This window comes from Rhinoraja longicauda, chromosome 29 (genome assembly GCF_053455715.1).
Source record: "Rhinoraja longicauda isolate Sanriku21f chromosome 29, sRhiLon1.1, whole genome shotgun sequence".
NCBI lineage: Eukaryota > Metazoa > Chordata > Chondrichthyes > Rajiformes > Arhynchobatidae > Rhinoraja > Rhinoraja longicauda.
In genome coordinates this window covers 4,239,554-4,259,678 of record NC_135981.1, presented here as the reverse complement: position 1 = coordinate 4,259,678, position 20,125 = coordinate 4,239,554, and the positions used below count along the sequence as shown (strand labels likewise).

General features: G+C 46.1%; 2 protein-coding genes across 2 annotated transcripts; both read left to right on the top strand.

Moving 5' to 3' along the window:
* Positions 1 to 2,222: 2,222 nt before the first annotated feature.
* On the top strand, positions 2,223 to 9,863 carry rpl23 (ribosomal protein L23). Its single transcript, XM_078424575.1, has 5 exons — positions 2,223 to 2,295; positions 4,649 to 4,732; positions 5,957 to 6,085; positions 8,419 to 8,532; positions 9,716 to 9,863. The coding sequence occupies exons 1-5, from the start codon at positions 2,283 to 2,285 to the stop codon at positions 9,796 to 9,798; spliced, it is 423 nt and encodes a 140-aa protein (XP_078280701.1). The 5' UTR covers positions 2,223 to 2,282; the 3' UTR covers positions 9,799 to 9,863.
* A 4,285-nt stretch (positions 9,864 to 14,148) lies between these two features.
* LOC144607781 (sperm microtubule associated protein 1-like) lies at positions 14,149 to 19,842 on the top strand. The gene is made up of 3 exons (XM_078424845.1): positions 14,149 to 14,382; positions 16,077 to 16,176; positions 19,642 to 19,842. The coding sequence occupies exons 1-3, from the start codon at positions 14,149 to 14,151 to the stop codon at positions 19,797 to 19,799; spliced, it is 492 nt and encodes a 163-aa protein (XP_078280971.1). The 3' UTR covers positions 19,800 to 19,842.
* Positions 19,843 to 20,125: the final 283 nt, after the last annotated feature.

Genomic DNA, 20,125 nt, shown 5'->3' with positions numbered 1-20,125 from the left:
GCATGATGTATCTCTCTATCTCTATTATGCTGTACAATTCTATTTATTGATATTATTCCTGCAAAAAGTTGTGGACACTGTCCAGTCTATCACACGTTAGATACCAGTGCCATAGTGAGGCCCATCGGAAATTGGAGGAACAGCACCTCATATTTCGCCTGGGCAGCTTGCAGCGACTTCTCGACTTCTCTAACTTTAGATAGTTCCTCTGTCCCACTCTTCCCCTCCTCCTTCCCAGATCTCCCTCTATTCCTGTCTCCACCTATATCCTTCCTTTGTCACGCCCCCTGACATCAGTCTGAAGAAGGGTCTCGACACGAAACGTCACCCGTTCCTTCTCTCCCGAGATGCTGCCTGACCTGCTGAGTTACTCCGGCATTTTGTGAATAAATACCTTCGATTTGTACCAGCATCTGCAGTTATTTTCTTATACACGTTCTGACCTTCTCCCATTGAAGGGATCTACAGGAGACACTGCCTCAAAAAGGCAGCCAGCACCATCAGAGACCCACACCACCCTGGCCACACACTCATTTCACCCCTGCCATCAGGAAGAAGGTACAGGACCCTGCAAACTGTAATGTCCAGGTTCAAGAACAGCTTCTTCCCAATAACCATTAGGCTATTAAACATTACAACCTCAAATAAGCTTTGAACTACATAGACTATCATTGTTAATATTGCACTATTATTGTTGTGTAGGAAAATAACTGCAGATGCTGGTACAAATTGAAGGTATCACAAAATGCTGGAGTAACTCAGCAGGTCAGGCAGCATCTAGGAGAGAGGGAATGGGTAACGTTTCGGGTCGAGACCCTTCTTCAGACTCAAGGGTATCAACCCGAAATGTCACCCATTCCCTCCCTCCTAAATGCTGCCTGATCTGCTGAGTTATTCCAGCATTTTGTGATACCTTCACACTATTATTGTTTGTTGTTTATGTGTACGTATGCGTGTGTGTGTGCATAAACACACACTGAACCTTTTTTCCCCTCATTTATTCTATTGTTTACAGTGTACTATGTTTACATATTCTGTTGTGCTGCTGCAAGTAAGAATTTCATTGTTCTATCTGGGACATATATGACAATAAAAAACTTGATTAGTCTCTTTTGCCTAGAATTTTTAGACTTGCATACTCACTTGTGGGAGAGTCCAGGACTAGAGGTCATAACCTCAGAATTAAAAGAAGGTTCTTTTAGGAAGGAGATGAGGAGGAATTTCTTAGTCAGAGGGTGATGAATCTGTGGAATTCTATGCCACAGAAAGCTATGGAGGCCAAGTCAGTGGATATTTTTTAAGGCAGAGATTGACAGATTCCTTATTAGTATTGGTGTCAAGAGGCTATGGGGAGAATGCAGGAGAATGCGGTTAGGAGAGTGAGATAGATCAGCCATGATTGAATGGCGGAGTAGACTGGATGGGCCGAATGGCCTAATTCTAATCATGTCACTGATGATCTTACTACCTGGCTCCACAGATTGACTTATTGAGTGACTGGCACATCAGAAGCAACAAGGTGGCCGGGGACAGAGGTGATGAGGGAAACAAAAGCAAACACTCAGGGGAGGGTCCAGACCTGTAAAAGGGAACCGTAAAAGGGACCACATCACCCCGATTCTGGCCTCTCTCCACTGGCTCCCAGTACGGTACAGTATCAACTTCAAGCTCCTCCTATTCACATACAAAGCCCTAAACGGGCTTGGCCCCCCATTTCAAAAATCTTTGAACCCACCACTCTATCTCCAGGTCGCTCAGGTCGGCCGACTTGGGGCTACTGACTATCCCGCGGTCTAGGCTTAAGCTCAGGGGTGACCGCGCTTTTGCGGTTGCAGCTCCTAGACTGTGGAACAGAATCCCTCTCCCCATCAGAACTACCCCCTCCATCCACTCCTTTAAGTCCAGGCTCAAAACCTATTTCTACTCCCTAGCGTTTGAGACCCTCTGAGGGGGCGCTGTGAACTGTTTATGTATGTGCTGTTATGTTTGTGTGCCATTGTATGTTCGTTTCTTAGAACCTGAACTGATGTACAGCACTTTGGTCAACGTGGTTGTTTTTAAATGTGCTGTACAAATAAAATTGACTTGACTATAATTTATGAAGTCTTGCATCACAGCTCCAAACACTTCCGTATCCCTGCACTTCCTGGTCCCCCCGTCACGTGACGAAGGTCAACCGCCCCACCACGGCTTCAGGGGGCGGCAGTGCGCGTCTGCGTCATTGCGCGTTACGTCGATATATCCCACAATGCACGGCGCGCGGCCTCTTTCCCTGCGCCACCATGTCTAAGCGAGGTAAGCGGGAGGAGCGACCGAGCCCAGGGAAATCCGCCGCCATCAGCCGTCGGTGTTAGAAGATCATGGACGTTACCGCCCCAACCCGTCGTGTAACCACCCTAGCCATCTTTTCACCCGGGTATTGGTCGACCATCAACTAGATTAAGCGTGTGATAGATGCTTTGAGAAATTGCCGCCGGTGGCCGCCATGTTGGAGGCTGGCTGGGCAAGCGGGGCTGCTGCTGCTGCTGGTGGTGTTGGTGGTGTGAGGCGGGCCACACTGCTCTGTGCGGTCAGCAACCTGGGCCTGGGGCTCTGATGTCCTGGATCCCCGGCTGGGTTCATGCATCTCTTAACTGTAGAGCGAGTTAGCAAATGATGGCAAAGCTACTTCGTGGCAAACGTCACCAGCATTGTAGTTCCATGGTCCCTTGCTTCACCAGCCTTGTAGTTCCATGGTCCCTTGCTTCACCAGCCTTGTAGTTCCTTGGTCCCTTGCTTCACCAGCATTGTAGTTCCATGGTCCCTTCACCAGCCTTGTAGTTCCACGTGTCCCTTCACCAGCCTTGTAGTTCCATGGTATCTTCATCAGCCTTGTCGTTCCATGGTCCCTTCACCAGCCTTGTAGTTCCACGTGTCCCTTCACCAGCCTTGTAGTTCCATGGTCCCTTCACCAGCCTTGTAGTTCCACGTGTCCCTTCACCAGCCTTGTCGTTCCATGGTCCCTTCACCAGCCTTGTAGTTCCACGTGTCCCTTCACCAGCCTTTATTTCCATGGTCCCATCACCAGCCTTGTAGTTCCACGTGTCCCTTCACCAGCCTTTATTTCCATGGTCCCATCACCAGCCTTGTAGTTCCATGGTCCCTTCACCAGCCTTTATTTCCATGGTCCCATCACCAGCCTTGTAGTTCCACGTGTCCCTTCACCAGCCTTTATTTCCATGGTCCCATCACCAGCCTTGTAGTTCCATGGTCCCTTCACCAGCAGCCTTTATTTCCATGGTCCCTTCACCAGCCTTGTAGTTCCACGGTCCCTTCATCAGCAGTTCCATGGTCTCTTGCTTCACCAGCCGTTCCATGTTCCCTTCACCAGCCTTGTAGTTCCATGGTTCCCTTCACCAGCCTTTTTGTTCTGTGTGCCTCCTTTAACAGTCCTGTCTTTCTGTTTTACCCCTTTAATCCTGTATGTGTCTTCCCCCCCCCCCCTTTTAAGTCTTGTAGTTCTGTGTTCTTCATCAGTGTCGTAATCCTGTAACCCCCTCCTTCAGCAGCCTTTACTTCTGAACCCCCCCCCCAACAACTTTGTAGCCCGTAACCCCCTTTTAGCAGCCTTTTTTCCAGCTATGTTCCCTTTCATTGAAGAACACACAAAAATTGGATTGCAGCATCAATTGCTGGAAATGTTGGAGTGAATCTAGCATTTTCTACTAAGTTTATGTTGAGGTATGTGCGCCTTTGAACTGCTGTCAGGCTGGAAAATGGTAGTTGTTCTGGTTCATTGTTCTTCACTCTTTAGTTTTTGCTTTTGCACAACCTGATGAACTTGTCAATGATATGATTTGTTGAGAGGTGTGAAAGCTAAAAGTCTTGTAGTTCCATGGTCCCTTGCTTCAACAGCAGTTCCATGGTCTCTTCACCAGCCTTGTAGTTCCATGGTCCCTTCACCAGCAGCCTTGTATTTCCATGGTCCCTTCAAACAATTCCAATACAATGGTGATAGCACATCTTCAAGTTTCAACGTCTTTTATTGTCGTGTACCAATTAAGGTACAGTGATATGTCCTTATCACCTTGCATACAACATAAAGTACTGGCATCCCCGTCTAAGAAACAAATGTGCTTCACCAGATTAATTTTGGAGTTTAGTGGGTAATAGTTGTCATAAGCAGAGTCAATACAGTCTTGAATTTAGAACGGAGGTGGTCTCTAAATGTCTAGTGTTTGTTTTGAAATTTCCACTGACTGAGGTGCCTTGAACCAGGAGGTCAGTCCCAATAATGAGTGTGGAAAGGAACGGTAGAAAGTCTGATGAAGGGTTCTGACCCAAAACATCACCCATCCCTTTTCTCCAGAGTTGCTGCCTGGCCCAATGTGTTACTCCAGCATTTTGTGTGTATCTCAATAAAGGGTTGGCCATTTGGGGCTGGGAAATTTTTTCACATGAGAATAGTAACGCTTTAAAATTCTCTATCCAATAAGGGTTATGGAGATTTAAAGATGAATGATTTTTAGATACTATTGCTAGACCATATTTTGGACCATGTGTGAGGGAAATACAGGTCGACTTGAATTAATTCTGGCAATTAAGTATTTTCCTCCTGGGTTAAATAATCCACTCCCATCCTAAATCCTTGTGTTTTGGTTTGTTACAGGACGTGGCGGCTCGTCCGGAGCAAAATTCCGCATTTCCCTCGGTCTTCCCGTGGGAGCTGTAATCAACTGCGCTGATAACACTGGTAAGAGCAGAGCTAACTACCGCTATACCTAGTGAGGTACAAGAAACCGTGCACAACCTGTGAGTCACCTTGTCCATGGAATGGTATAAAATGTACATTGTGGTGCAGTTGGCAGAGCTGCTGCCTCACAGCAACAGCGACCCAGGTTCTATCCTGATCTCGGGTGCTGTCCGTGTGGCGTTTGCACGTTCTCCCTGTGACTACCCGGGTTTCTTCCGGGTGCGAGCTTATAGATTAATTGGCCCCGTAAATTGCCCATAGTGTGCAGGGAATGGATGAGAATGTGGGATACATAGAACTAGTTCGACTGGGTCGACACTAAATGCTGGGATAACTCAGCGGGACAGGCAAGGAATGGGTGACTCGTGTCTCGACCTGAAATGTCGCCCATTCCTTCTCTCTAGAGATGCTGCCTATCCCACTGAGTCACTCCAGCATTTAGTGTGTTCGGTTTAAACCAATTTCTGCAGATCATTCCTACATAGTTAGAATGGATAAGTGATGGACGGCGGAGATTGAGAGGGTGGAGGGGCTTGTTTCCATACTGAATCTCAAATTGTTTTATTTCCTGTAGTGTTTGTTATTTGCAGAAGACATTTGTTTTGTTGACCCATGTGATAGATTGAGTATTGCAGATTCCATTGTGTTTGCATGCAGTTTCTGGCTGCGTTGGTTGCAGATTGTGAATAAATCCAAAGTCTGCGGTTAACTGACGTAGGACACCTGATTGTATGCAATCGGTTGATGGTGCACTGAAAGTCCAGCCTCCCCACCATCGACTCCATCTGCACTTCCCCCTGCCTTGGATGGGCGGGCAGCTAACATAATCAAACTAACATAATCATCACGGTCATTCCTCCTCCCCTCTCGGTCCGAAGATACGAAACCTGGAAAGTGATTCAGGAACAGCTTCTCCCCTGTTGTTTTCAGACAACTGAACAGTTCTGCCATAATCTGGGGTGTGGTGCCCATCTTCCAACCTACCTCATTGTGAATTTGTTTTTTTTCCCGTAGTACTATATTCTACACTTATTTTTGACTTGTGTATGACTTGATAGTACTTGTGTATAGTTTGATTTGAGTGGTGGCAAGCAAACAAACCTTTTCACTGTGTCTCAGCACACGTGGCAATAACAAACAATATCAGGTACCAGAACTGCATCTTTTATTCTGAACAGGTGTGGGTGGCAAAGTTTCCTCAGTTTTGTGGCCATGTGCTTTCAGGTGCCAAGAACCTGTACATCATCTCCGTCAAAGGGATCAAAGGGCGGCTGAACAGGCTGCCAGCCGCCGGCGTTGGGGACATGGTTATGGCAACCGTGAAGAAGGGCAAACCAGAGCTCAGGAAAAAGGGTGAGTGAGCTCTTTGAAGTCGGAGTCGTGAGGATGCTGCGCTGTGCAAGCGTCTAAGTCAGTAGATCATCCCGCCACAATAACCTGTTAGTCCACAGAAAGGTAATTCTGGAACGTGGGGTTGCTGAGGGAAGCAGTATTGTAGATGTGTTTTACATTTCCTCCCAGTGGATGAAGCGGAATGTAAATCTTCATGAAATATGTTCATTTTCAAGTCAAATTATCTATTGTCAGGATGTGCTACGAATGGTTTGTTGCTCCATGGTGTCTACACTTCGTGGCACAGCGCCGGAGACCCGGGTTCTATCCTGACTATGGGTGCTGTCTGTGTGGAGTTTGTACGTTCTCCCCGTGGCCTGCGTGGGTTTTGGATTGCTCCAGGTGCTCTGGGTTTCCTCTCGCACTCCAAAGACAGGGGTTTGTAGGTTAATTGGCTTGGTATAATTGCAAATTGTCCCCAGTGTGCGTAGGATAGTGTTGATGTACGGGATCGCTGGTCGTTGCAGACTTGGTAGGCCGAAGGACCTGTTTCTTTACTGAATCTCTAAACTAAACACAGCACGGGGATGGTGATTTCAGGAAGTATGGAGCCCATTTTTGAGCAGCCGCTTCAAATATTGGAGGTTACATTGGTATGTTGAGTTATGTTGTGTTTCATTTTCATCATTAAACTGCTCTGAGTGAAAGTCTACTGTCATTCTTTGGCGTATCGAGTACCCATGTCATGGGATATCCTGAGGTTGTTCCACTGACAGTGAATGGGTCACCCTCCTAAAAGGACTTGCTTGGCCCATGCCGTGGCTGTGGTGATTGTCAAGGATGGGGAAAGTAAATTCATTCATTGCTCTCGGGTGAGATTGCAGATACTTTGTGCTGTACATCCTCAATCGACAGTGGAACAGTTCACTAGCATTACGGAGAGAATGACCTATCATATCATATATATACAGCCGGAAACAGGCCTTTTCGGCCCACCAAGTCCGTGCCGCCCAGTGATCCCCGCACATTAACACTATCCTACACCCACTAGGGACAATTTTTACATTTACCCAGCCAATTAACCTACATACCTGTACGTCTTTGGAGTGTGGGAGGAAACCGAAGATCTCGGAGAAAACCCACGCAGGTCACGGGGAGAACGTACAAACTCCTTACAGTGCAGCACCCGTAGTCAGGATCGAACCTGAGTCTCCGGCGCTGCATTCGCTGTAAAGCAGCAACTCTACCGCTGCGCTACCGTGCCGACCTGCATCGGTGTAACGCCTTCCATGGCCTGGGAACAATGCAACTGGGAGAGAGCAGCAGCCAGTCTGCACACAGCAGCGTGGCCTACATTCCTGGGGAAAAAAGCTTTTTTAGTTTATAAATCTTGGTCACGGCACCAATAACTTGAATGCGCAGTGTCATGAGTATCTTCTGTCATCGGCATAACATTTGAACAGCTTGGTCGGCACAGTGGTGCAACGGTAGAGTTGCGGCCTTACAACGCCAGACACCCAGATTTGATTCCCATTCTGGGTGCTGTCTGCACAGTTTACATGTTTTCCCTGTGACCATGTGGGCTTTCTCTGGATGTTCCACCCACATTCCAACAGGTTTGTAGGTTAATTGGCCCTGGTAAATTGTAAAATTGTCCCTGGTGTGTAGAATAGTGTTCGTGTAAGAGGTGACCGCTGGTCGGCGTGGACTCGAGCCAAGGGGCCTGTTTTTGTACTATATCCCAGTGTCTGTACAACATTCAATAAATATAATGCAGGGGCCCTCTTGGTGCACCTGCACATTTGTGTTCATGTCTGGAGTGGGGGTTTGAACTCCTAACCTTTGGGTTCGGCTAGCAATGCTGCTGACAAACTTCATACAAGGCTATTTAGAGCCTTTTTTCAACCATGTCCGTCCTGTTTAAACATAGCCAAGCTCTTCACGCATGTAACTATCACAACTATCAGTCTGAAGAAGGGTCTCGACCCGAAACATCACCCATTCCTTCTCTCCTGAGATGCTGCCTGACCGCTGAGTTACTCCCGCATTTTGTGATAACTATCAGGACATGCATGTTGGCAACCAAACCAAACGCAGTCGATGCCGATGACTTGTAATGAGTCCGGAGTTTTGTTCTTTATGCCTTGCACATCAACAGTAAGGGGGGGGGGGGGGGGGGGGCTCCTGCAAAAATTGTAAATCGTTAAGTGAAATTATTTTGAGGTTTTCAACTGAATCAATTCGTGTGTGAGAAGCTGAGGTTGGCGTCAAGGCTGGGTGAGAACGCGGTGGTGCGGATTGGGCTGCTGCCCGCTCTTCACTATGTCTCATGTTTTTGTGTGGTCCTGTTGCAGTGCATCCTGCAGTTGTGATACGGCAGCGGAAAGCATACCGGAGAAAAGACGGCGTGTTCCTTTACTTCGAAGACAATGCAGGAGTGATAGTAAATAACAAAGGAGAAATGAAAGGTATGGATGGGCATCTTGAGTTGCAATTAGCCCCTTGCTGTCAATTTGAAGCTGGTTTTAAATTAAAATTTGACTTTGAATTAAACACTTCAAAACATTCTGAAGAGGTGTCCTTTGTCTAACAGCATGGATTAGAGCAGCATTATATCGATGTATGTCTCCAATACGTTCTGAATCTTTTCAGAACTCTCAATAGGTTATCTGTCAGACGGTTCATTCCCTTCCTAAAAGCACTTGCTTTGCCTGTTCTCAGTGGCTTGGTGAGTTGTCGTAAGGGAGGCAAAGAAACACATTGCCTTTGGGTGAGGTGGCAGCTATTACGTGCTGTTCAATCTCAATCGGTAATGGGACACTTTTCCTTTTGATCTAGTCACTTTCCCACATCAACGTACTTGCGTATCTAGGGTTGGTGTTGCTAAAGTAGGAGTTAGTTTAACATTCTAACCACTTGGTCACCACACGAAAGCTTACAACCCAATGGTATGAACATTGAACTCCATTTGTATGTAGTCTCTAAAATCCACCCTTTCTTCCTCGCATCCTCACTTTCTCCACCCACCCCTGTGCCCCCACCTGAACTCGCGCCTATTTCTTCCCTCTCCCTATTCCTCTGGCTTCACAATTTGCAGCTCTTCAATCTTTCTGTCTCACACCTGCTTTAATCTCTGGCCTTTGTTCCAACTATCTGCCTATCATAAGTCCTACCGCCTTTCCTGTGTCCACCTATCACCTGCCATGCTTTGTCCTGCCTCTTCTCTCGTGACTGAATGAGGATCTCATCCGAACCATCGCCTATCACGTTCTCCAGAGAATGCTGCCTGACCGACCCAGTTTCATGCAATACTATTTAGAGCCTTTAAACATAGCCAAACTATTCATGCAGGTAACTATCACAACATGTCTGTTGGCAACCAAACCAAATGCAGTCGATGCTGATGACTTGTAATGAGTCCGGAGTTTTGTTCTTTGTGCCGACCCAGCACAGTGCCCTTTTTATATAAACTTTCTCTTTGCTTTCCTTACTGGTTTTATTAGAAGCTTGTTTATTTCTTTTATTAGCTCCACTTGCTACCATTCCTGGAAGTGGAAGTTATGTTTTATCCTGTCCTGCTTGGGCTGTGTGCGCTTTGTCACTTGGGGTTCCCGTTCTCCTTTCTGATGTTGTTTCTGGTTGTAATTCCAGGCTCGGCGATCACAGGCCCAGTGGCCAAGGAGTGTGCAGACTTGTGGCCCAGGATTGCTTCCAACGCTGGGAGCATTGCATAAGAGTTGGAAAGGTTTCCTGTCGAGATTTCTGTACAATTCAATAAATTTTTACCCAGCCAGAAAAATGATTACTGATTTATTTTTTACTATTATGTCATACAAGTTTTATTTGTAGTGTTCTGTAAGTAAAGATGCAGATTTCAATCCCCATGTTTGTAAATAAATTATCAATATTTAATGCATTCTTCAATTAGTCTTGCATTTTGATGTCTTTTTGACATAGTGAATTAGTACATGTGTGAACTTTATCCTCCTCAATCTATAATATTCATTCTACCAGCCTTAGCCCCGGCCTAATTAGTCTGTGTTCTGAGTGAAATTTACATCCCCAAAACATAAGAGTGGCGCAGTGGTAGAGCTGCTGCCTCACAGCGCCAGAGACCCATGCTCTGGTGCAGTTTATATCATCATCATCATCGGTGGTCACTTGATCTTATTGAAACAAAAGGTTATTACGGGATTGGACACGTTAGAGGCAGGAAACAAGTTCCCAATGTTGTGGGAGTCCAGAACCAGGGGCCACAGTTTAAGAATAAGGGGTTGGGTTTAAGAAGAAGGGCCGAATGGCCTACTCCTGCATCTATTGTCTATTGAAGCGAGTGTGACTGTCCCCCATTGGGTTCCCTTTTTGGAGGACGCCTGTGCGTGACGTGGGGAGACTGGTGCACAGACAGCCACCGCACGGGCCTTGACAGATCTGGGTCAGGATCCAGTGGCGTGGAGTCCAAGACGACCGGGGACCCTTTTCTGCTGCAGCCGTCATCCGCCTTCCCAGCCGTTGTGACGCTCCACAAAAGTCAGCCATCATCCTCCACCTGTTCCACCGTTGAGGTCTTGGTTGGATTGCTCTTTGTCAGGGACCTTCCTCCTCGACCGTACCGCCATGGGTGACCCTATCAGGAGCGTGGCTCCAGACGGCATCGCTCTCAGGATCACACAAGCTTCACCACGACAAGGTGACAATCCACGGAGAAGGCCATTTATATGTTCTCCCTGTGACTGCATGGGTATTCGGGTGCTCTGATTTCCACCCACACCTCAGACATACAGGTTTGTAGGTTAATTGGCTTCGATAAACATTGTACATTGTCCCTCGGGCTATCTTTGATCAGACGTTACTGGTTTTACCCTGCACTAAACGTTATTCCCTTGTGGACATTGTAAATGGCTCGATTGCAATCACGTACCACTGTATGTTTTTTTTTTCCTAATCAGATGTACAGCACTTTGGTCAACGTGGGTTGTTTTTAAATGTGCTATACAAATAAAATTGACTTGACTTGACTTGACGTATTGTCTTTCTGCTGACTGGTTAGCACGCAACAAAAGCTTTTCACTGAACCTCGGCACACGTGACAATAAACTAAACCGAAAAATTGGTCTCAAGTATGTAGGATAAAACTAGTCATGGGGTGATCGATGGTCAATGTGGATTCAGTGGCTGAAGGGTCTGTCTCCACTAAACTTGGAAGTTTGCTGATTATTGTCCATTTTGAATTTGGGTGTATTCTGATCAGATTGGAGGAATAGGCAAGAAATCCCAAGTCATTTCGTCCAACTTCTGTAAAGCAGAACTAACAAATTTATTAAGAACTCTGCCAAAACCATTCAATACACTTTAGAAAATCGTCCTGAGAACTCTGACCACATTTTGACACTGGAATTCAGTTCTAATGTCAATACTTGTCCATGCCAACCAGGATGCCCATCCAACCTAGTCCCATTTGCCCGTGTTGACCTCTATTCCTCAAAACTATCCATACACCTGTCCAGATGTTCTCCATTCTGACCTCTTCAATTGCAAAAGAGACTGAAACATTAAAGAGTTTCAACGTTATTTGTGGTGTTAAAGAGAGACTCGGGATGTTTAATCTCAAGGAAAGTTTCTGAGAAATTACTTAGCTTTCATTTTAGTGTGTAGGAAGGAACTGCAGATGCAGGTTTAAACTGAAGACAGACACATAAAAGCTGGAGTAACTCAACAGGGCCGGCAGCATCCCTGGAGAGAAGGAATGGGTGACGTTTTGGGTCTGAGGAAGGATCTTTACCCGAAACGTCACCAATTCCTTCTTTCCAGAGATGCCTGTATCGTTGAGTTCTTCCAGCTTTTTGTGTCTATTTTCAGCCAAGTGTCTTTGGCACAGCAGATCTCGACTGATGTTTATGTTCCACACAAGCCCACCAAAATTCTTGTATCAAGGATATTCTTGCTATTGAGGGCGTGCAGCGTAGGTTTACTAGGTTAATTCCCGGAATGGCGGGACTGTCATATGTTGAAAGACTGGAGCGGCTAGGCTTGTATACACTGGAATTTAGAAGGATGAGAGGGGATCTTATCGAAACATATAAGATTATTAAGGGGTTGAACATGTTAGAGGCAGGAAACATGTTCCCAATGTTGGGGCAGTCCAGAACCAGGGGCCACAGTTTAAGAATAAGGGGTAGGCCATTTAGAACGGAGATGCGGAAAAGCTTTTTCAATCAGAGAGTTGTAAATCTGTGGAATTCACTGCCTCAGAACGCAGTGGAGGCCAATTCTCTGAATGCATTCAAGAGAGAGCTAGATAGAGCTCTTAAGGGTAGCGGAGTCAGGGGGTATGGGGAGAAGGCAGGAACGGGGTACTGATTGAGAATGATCAGCCATGATCACATTGAATGGCGGTGCTGGCTCGAAGGGCCTACTCCTACACCTATTGTCTATTAACATATTCTATTAGTCTACATCAACTACTGGTCCAATGGAACAGTACAGCACAGGAATGGGCCCCATCAGCCAACAATGTCTGTGCTGAACATGATGACCGTTAAACTAATCTCTACCCGCACATGATCCATATCCCTCCATTCCCTGCATACCTGCTGCTATCTTATCTGTCTTCACTAGAAGCCCAGGCATCGACCACATTCTGTGTGGGAAAAAAACTTACCCTGACATCTTTAAGCTTTGCTCCATTCTTACACCTGTTATTTGTTTCAGTAACTGAACGTAGTCGTAAATTCTACCTCCTTTACATTGCCTTAAAGAGAATTAGGGGAAATAACATGTGTAGGAAGGAACTGCAGATGCTGGTTTACACCGCAGACAAGACTCAAAAAGCTGGAGTAACTCAGCGGGACAGGCAGCATCTCTGGGGAGAAGGAATGGGTGACGTTTCGGGTCTCGTTCGCCCTATGACAGGAATCGATAACCTGATAAACATTCCCCAATCCAGTACATTAATATACGAGTTGCGTTTGGTTGCATCCCATCTCTCTCTCTCTCTCTCCATCCCTCCCCTACCTGAGTTCTCCAACTAGTTTCACTGCCTGACCAGTTCCTCCAGCATTGTGCATCTTAGTAGAGATAAACGTCGACATTTACAGTAAATGGAGAATGAGACACTATAGAATCAGAATAGCCTTTATTGTCATCTTTTGGACGAAATTCCATTGCCCACAGTCCAACAATAAGAGCAATAAAAATAAGCAATAACACACAATCACAAACAAACGCAAAACAAAAAAAAAGAAATATCCATCACAGTGAGTCTCCTCCAGTCACCTCCTCACTGTGATGGGAGGATGAGAGGAGATCTTATCGAAACATATAAGATTATTAAGGGGTTGGACACGTTAGAGGCAGGAAACATGTTCCCAATGTTGGGGGAGTCCAGAACCAGGGGCCACAGTTTAAGAATAAGGGGTAGGCCATTTAGAACTGAGATGAGGAAAAACTTTTTCAGTCAGAGTTGTGAATCTGTGGAATTCTCTGCCTCAGAAGGCAGTGGAGGCCAATTCTCTGAATGCATTCAAGAGAGAGCTGGATAGAGCTCTTAAAGATAGCGGAGTCAGGGGGTATGGGGAGAAGGCAGGAACGGGGTACTGATTGAGAATGATCAGCCATGATCACATTGAATGGCGGTGCTGGCTCGAAGGGCCGCACCTATTGTCTATTGACCAAACATAACCCGACGCTGCTTCTTTGAGAGAGAGAAAAAAATATATTTACCAACTTTAGTTCAAGATGCCCCAATCTAAATGATTAGTAAACCAGCATCTACAGTTACTTATTGCTAAGCGTGTAGGTCTTTTCTCTGGAGCTAAATCTATACCTCGCTGGTGAGAATTGGAAAATAAAATGTAAATAAAATTAAAAAGTGATTATTTTACCCGCGTCGCAATTAAAATTTGCAGGAATATTGCTTATTTCATTTGCATATATGGGTATTTTTTTTTTTAAATGGTCGGCTAAAAAGGTGTCAAATTATCTTTAAAGAGACGTAACAGTGGTTTCCCGCACGTTGACATTTGCAAAGGCTTTTTTATATGTTGATGGCGGACGGGAGCCAGATTTGAGCCGGCGCTGCAGTCATGGACAATAGTCCCTGCCCTCCCGGAGTTTGTTTCCTGGATTATGAATACTTCAAGAGAGAGAAGGGGTTCGTGTTGGACTGCGTGGCCGTCTCCAACAACTCCCTGGCCTACGAGAGAGCCCACCCTAAGTTGTGCGATGTCATCCCTCCTTACAACGCGCAGAGTGACCCTTACTCCAAACACGCCTTCGGCAGCAAATCGATGAGGAAGCTTCTCAGGAGGACGAACCAGGTCAGATGGCACGGGGAGTGGGGATGCTTCTTTGCAGTCTCCGAAGTCTAGGTGGAAACAAAATTATAGCCTAGCCTAGTTGGACACAAAATGCTGGAGTAACTCAGCGGGTCAGGCAGCATCTCAGGACAATAGACAATAGGTGCAGGAGTAGGCCATTTGGCCCTTCGAGCCAGCACCGCCATTCAATGTGGCGGTGCTGGCTCGAAGGGCCGAATGGCCTACTCCTGCACCTATTGTCTATTGTCTTTTCTTTGGATGGCATGCAGCAAAACGATTTTCACTGCCTCAGTACGTGTGACGGTAATAACCCAAACTACACTCCCCACACACTAGGGACAATTTACAGAGACAAATTTACCAACAAACCCCTCAGCCTTTGGGAGGTGGGAGGGAACCGGAGCACCTGGAGGAACCCCCTGTGGTCACAGGGAGAACGTTCAAACTGTGAAGGTACTGCCCTGGTTTGACTTCACAAAATGCAACACCTCGCGCTTCTCTGCATTAAACTCTATTAGCTATTCCTCAGCCCACGTCCAACTGACCAAGATCCCACTGTAAATTTTGATAACTCACTATCCTCACAATACAATACAATATATCTTTATTGTCATTGTACAGGGGTACAACGAGATTGGGAATGCGCCTCCCATACGATGCAATGATTTCATTAGCTAGTCAGTATTAATTTAAACAACCCAATGAAACAAATTGTTTTATTCACAAAATGCTGGAGTAACTCAGCAGGTCAGGCAGCATCTCGGTAGAGAAGGAATGGGTGACGTTTCGGGTCGAGACCCTTCTCAAATTGTAACAGTTTTAAAACAGAATAAAGTGCAAGTAGATCTGTGCCGGTTCACTGTGCGATGTGACCATCCGGCTCAGCAAGACCGGTTCATAGCAGCTATGGCCCTGGGGATGAGGCTGTTCCTGAGTCTGGAGGTGCGGGCGTAGAAGGCTTTGTATCGTCTGCCCGATGGTAGAAGTTCGAACAGACTGTTGCAGGGGTGTGAAGAGTCTTTGTGGATGCTGGTGGCTTTTCTGAGGCATCGTGTGTTGTAGATGCCCTCCAAGGCTGGTAGCTGTGTTCCGATGGTCCTCTGAGCTCTATGGACTACCCGCTGAAGAGCTTTCCTCTCTGCCTCCGTGCAGCTGAGGTACCACACAGGGATGCCATGTGTTAGGATGCTCTCTATGACACTACCTATGACAGCCTCGTACATCCAGCACGGAGGTCACAGAAGACAGGCTGACATGGTGGTGGTGCAGCGGTAGAGTTGCTGCCTTGCAGCACCAGAGACCTGGGTTCGATCCTGACATGGGGTGCTTGTCCGTACAGAGTTTGTATGTTCTCACCGTGACCTGCGTGGGCTTTCCCAGAGAGCTCCGGTTTCCTCCCACACTCCAAAGACATGCAGGTTTGTAGGTTAATTGGCTTGGTATAATTGTCAATTGTCCTCAGTGCGTGTAGGATAGTGTTTATTGTGCGGGGATCGCTGGACAGCATGGACTCGGAGGGCCGAAGGGCCTGTTTCCGTGCTGTATCTCTAAACTAATCTAAAGTTCTTGGCACGTATCTGAACAATATTTGGAAAACATGGGAAGAACTTAGTGCAGCGTGCAGAACCAAAAAGATAAGAGCCAAATAAAAGATTAACGCAAGAACTGCCTTATTAATAAGTATTCTTTGTTAGGACCATGGTGGCACGTCAAACAGTGGCTGGATTGTGGACTATTTTTACAAAAATGGACCAGCTCAAAGATACCTCAGCAAGAGAAATATCTATGGGGCAGGTAAGTTATTTTAGATCCTTTTGTATAAAAGTAATCCTGGCACAGATCTCCTTTGAGGATATGTGATATATTACAAAAGGGCGGCACGGTGGCGCAGCGGTAGAGTTGCTGCCTTACAGTGCCAGAGACCCGGGTTCGATCCTGACTACGGGCGCCATCTGTATGGAGTTTGCACGTTCTCCCCGTGACCTGTGTGGGTTTTCTCCGGTATCTCTGGTTTCCACACGCACTCCAAAGACGTACAGATTTGTAGGTTAATTGGCTTGTATTTATTGTAAATTGGACCTAGTGTGTGTGTGTGTGTGTGTGTGTAGGATAGTGTTAGTGCATGGGGATCGCTGGTCGGCACGGACTCGGTGGGCCGAAGGGCCTGTATCCTCAGTACATATCTAAACTAAACTAATCTGAGCGTGAAAGATTTCCTCTCGGATGCCATCCTTTGTTAAATGATTCTGGTGGGCACAGCTGGCAAATCGACCATGTGTCCTTCATCTACAATTTCCCTTCCCAAGGCTGCCTTCTCGAACATTTATAATGGAAGCACTTCCACCGTGTCATTGGGTTCGGGTTCAGGATTTCTATTGTCACGTGTACAGCTCTCTAATCTTATGGAGTGAGTTGATGAGCATTCATAGACACTACAATGAAACCTTGTTTCACCCCCCCCCCCCCCCCCCACCCCCGCAGAGACCCGGATTAAATCCTGACCTACGGTGCTGCCGATGTGGAGTTTGCACGATTTGTTGAAGACAGACACAAAATGCTGGAGTAACTCAGCGGGACAGGCAGCATCTCTGGACAATAGACAATAGGTGCAGGAGGAGGCCATTCGGCCCTTCGAGCCAGCACCACCATTCAATGTGATCATGGCTGATCATTCTCAATCAGTACCCCGTTCCTGCCTTCTCCCCATACCCCCTGACTCCGCTATCCTTAAGAGCTCTATCTAGCTCTTTCTTGAATGTGTTCAGAGAATTGGCCTCCACTGCCTTCTGAGGCAGAGAATTCCACAGATTCACAACTCTCTGACTGAAAAAGTTTTTCCTCATCTCCGTTCTAAATGGCTTACCCCTTATTCTTAAACTGTGGTGGCCCCTGGTTCTGGACTCCCCCAACATTGGGAACATGTTTCCTGCCTCTAACGTGTCCAACCCCTTAATAATCTTATACGTTTCGATAAGATCCCCTCTCATCCTTCTAAATTCCAGTGTATACAAGCCTAGTCACTCCAGTCTTTCAACATACGACAGTCCCGCCATTCCGGGAATTAACCTGGAGAGAAGGAAAGGGTGACGTTTCAGGTCGAGACCCTTCTTCAGACCCGAAACGTCACCCATTCCTTCTCTCCAGGGATGCTGCCTGTCCCTCTGAGTTACTCCAGCATTTTGTGCTTATCTTCGATTTAAACCAGCATCTGCAGTTCTTTCCTGCCCTATATGTTGTTCACTTTATCCTTTTTCTGTTCGCTGTGGATGATTTGATTATAATCATGTCTAGTCTTTTTGGATAGCACGCAACAAAAAACTTTCTCTTTACCTCAGTACATATAACAGTAATAAACTAAACCCCTACACACTAGCGACGTTATTCCTTATCATGTATCTGCATACTGTGAATGGCTCAATTGTAATCATGTATTGACTTTTCCACTGACTGGATAGCACGCAACAACAGCTTTTCACTGTACCTCGGTACACCTGACAATAATAAACTAAATGTGTAGGAAGGAACTGTAGACATTGGTTTGAACCGAAGATAGACACAAAATGCTGGAGTAACTCAGCGGGACAGGCAGCATCTCTGGAGAGGTGGAATGGGTGACAATTCGGGTCGAGACCCTTCTTCAGAATGCATGTCCTGCTGAGTTACTCCAGCATTTTGTGTCTATCTTCACAATAATAAACTCAACTCCCCTGCACCCGAGGGACAATTTACAGAGACCAATGAACCCACCCACCACCCTCTGCGTGGAAAAGTTAGGTTCCTATTAAATTCTTCCCCCCTCACTTTAAACCTATCTCCTCTGGGTCTCTATTCCCCTACTCTGGGCAAGAGACTCTCTGTTTCTGCCCGATCTATTCCTCTCATGATTTTGTACACAATCTGAATAAGAAATTTTCTGCAATGATCAACAACGTCAAACACGAAATGTACAAAAGATTGAATCCCTAAAGGTAAAATATTCTGGATGTCAAGATGCATCCTTTATGTCTTTGAGGTTTTCTGTAATCAGACAAGAACAGCGTGAAATGATGTAATTAGAGCAACATTGGGAAAAATAGCCCGCAGAAGCATTGTATACTCAGATTAAGCGTAACCGTGAGGAAGGCAGAATATAAATGTTATCGTTAATGCCATCTTGGTAATTCACATTGAATTGATTGATAATATCCATTGACTCCAATGACAGACTGGGTGATTTGGTGCCTAGTAACGTGACATACTAACAGCATGAGTTTGAATATCATTGTCCCACGACATCTCTTGTTAGCTGCTGCAGGCTGGCACTGAATCACCTCTTTAGAAACAAATTGGCATCGAACAACAATCAAAGGACTTTTTGGTTACTGCCTCACAGCGCCAGGGACCCGGGTTCGATCCTGACTGCAGGTGCTGTCTGTACGGAGTTTGTACGTTCTCCCCGTGATGGCGTGGGTTTTCTCCGGGTGCTCTGATTTCTTCCCACACTCCAAAGACATACAGGTTTGTAGGTTAATTGGCTTTGCTAAAATGTTTAATTGTCCCTAGTGTGTAGGATAGTGCCAGTGTTCGGGGTGATCACTGGTCGGTGCCGACCCAGTGAGTCAAAGGGTCTGTTTGCGCGCTGTATCTCTAAACTAAACTAAAGGGCAGATGTGCTGTTTACAAGTGAGGGGAAAAAAGTGATTGAGGGGCACCATCGCCTTTAAAGTTTGAAGGTCATAAGGGGTGTGGATAAAGTGAACACTCAGTCTTTTTCCCCGGGGAAGAGGATTGTAAAATTGGAGGACAAGGTGAGACAGGAGAGAAAATTAAGAGGGGTTTTTTACTTTCTTTGGGATTTTAGAGATATAGCGCGGAAACAGGCCCTTCGGCCCACCGAGTCTGTGCCGACCATAGATCCCCGCACACTAGCACTATCCTACACACTGGGGACAATTTACCGTTTTACCAAAGCCAATAAATCTTCATACCTGTATGTAGGTTTGGAATGTGGAAGGAAACCGGAGCACCCGGAGCAAACCCCCACGGCCACAGGGAGAACATCCAAACTCTGTACCACCGAGTCCATGCCAACCAGCGATCACCCCACACACAATACGGAACCCATTAATGCAAGGTTAATGAAGTGTAAGGTTAATTTGAGCTGTGGTTGATTTTAAAAAATCAACAACGGAACATTTTGGAAACCTACGTAAGAATTTTGAATAAGATTATGGACGATGCAAGAGCTTTTGATTGATTCTGTGCGCATTGATTTTGCAGGTCACTCACTCGACCAAGTCATTGGCCACAGAGGATACTTAATGGATATCAAACCCATTTCTGGGTACAATGGGCAGTTTGGCTACAGGAGGACCACTCCCAGCCTGAGACTGAAGCCCACTATCTTTGGAGATATCTTCAATCTCCCGCTGCATTAGTGATCGGAGGACTTTTCGCCAAAGACCCTCAAGAGGACCAAGAAATCAGGAGGAAATCACTTTGTTTTAAATAAGGAAGTTTTTTTTTACAAAGACGTTACCTGTTCTGAGGGACTGACTTAAATGCAAAAGCATGGAGAGTGTTTGTGCGTTGAAACGAAAGATGCGTGTGACTGGGAGTGTTCTGAAAATAAGAAGTAAATCCTTAAATAAAGCATTTGTGGAACGGCAGAATGTGATAAATGTTTGCTTAAATTGGACGTTCACCCTGCGTTTGATATAAATCCACTTTGTAGGTGTCAATAGACAATAGACAATAGGTGCGG

Excerpts from the sequence above, each read along its gene's own strand:
- rpl23 (XM_078424575.1), top strand. Across the intron at positions 4,733-5,956 it reads CAACTGCGCTGATAACACTG|GTGCCAAGAACCTGTACATC; the intron begins GTAAGAGCAGAG and ends ATGTGCTTTCAG. Across the intron at positions 6,086-8,418 it reads ACCAGAGCTCAGGAAAAAGG|TGCATCCTGCAGTTGTGATA; the intron begins GTGAGTGAGCTC and ends GTCCTGTTGCAG.
- LOC144607781 (XM_078424845.1), top strand. The coding sequence starts at position 14,149 with ATGGACAATAGTCCCTGCCCTCCCGGAGTTTGTTTCCTGGATTATGAA. Across the intron at positions 14,383-16,076 it reads TTCTCAGGAGGACGAACCAG|GACCATGGTGGCACGTCAAA; the intron begins GTCAGATGGCAC and ends ATTCTTTGTTAG. Across the intron at positions 16,177-19,641 it reads GAGAAATATCTATGGGGCAG|GTCACTCACTCGACCAAGTC; the intron begins GTAAGTTATTTT and ends TTGATTTTGCAG.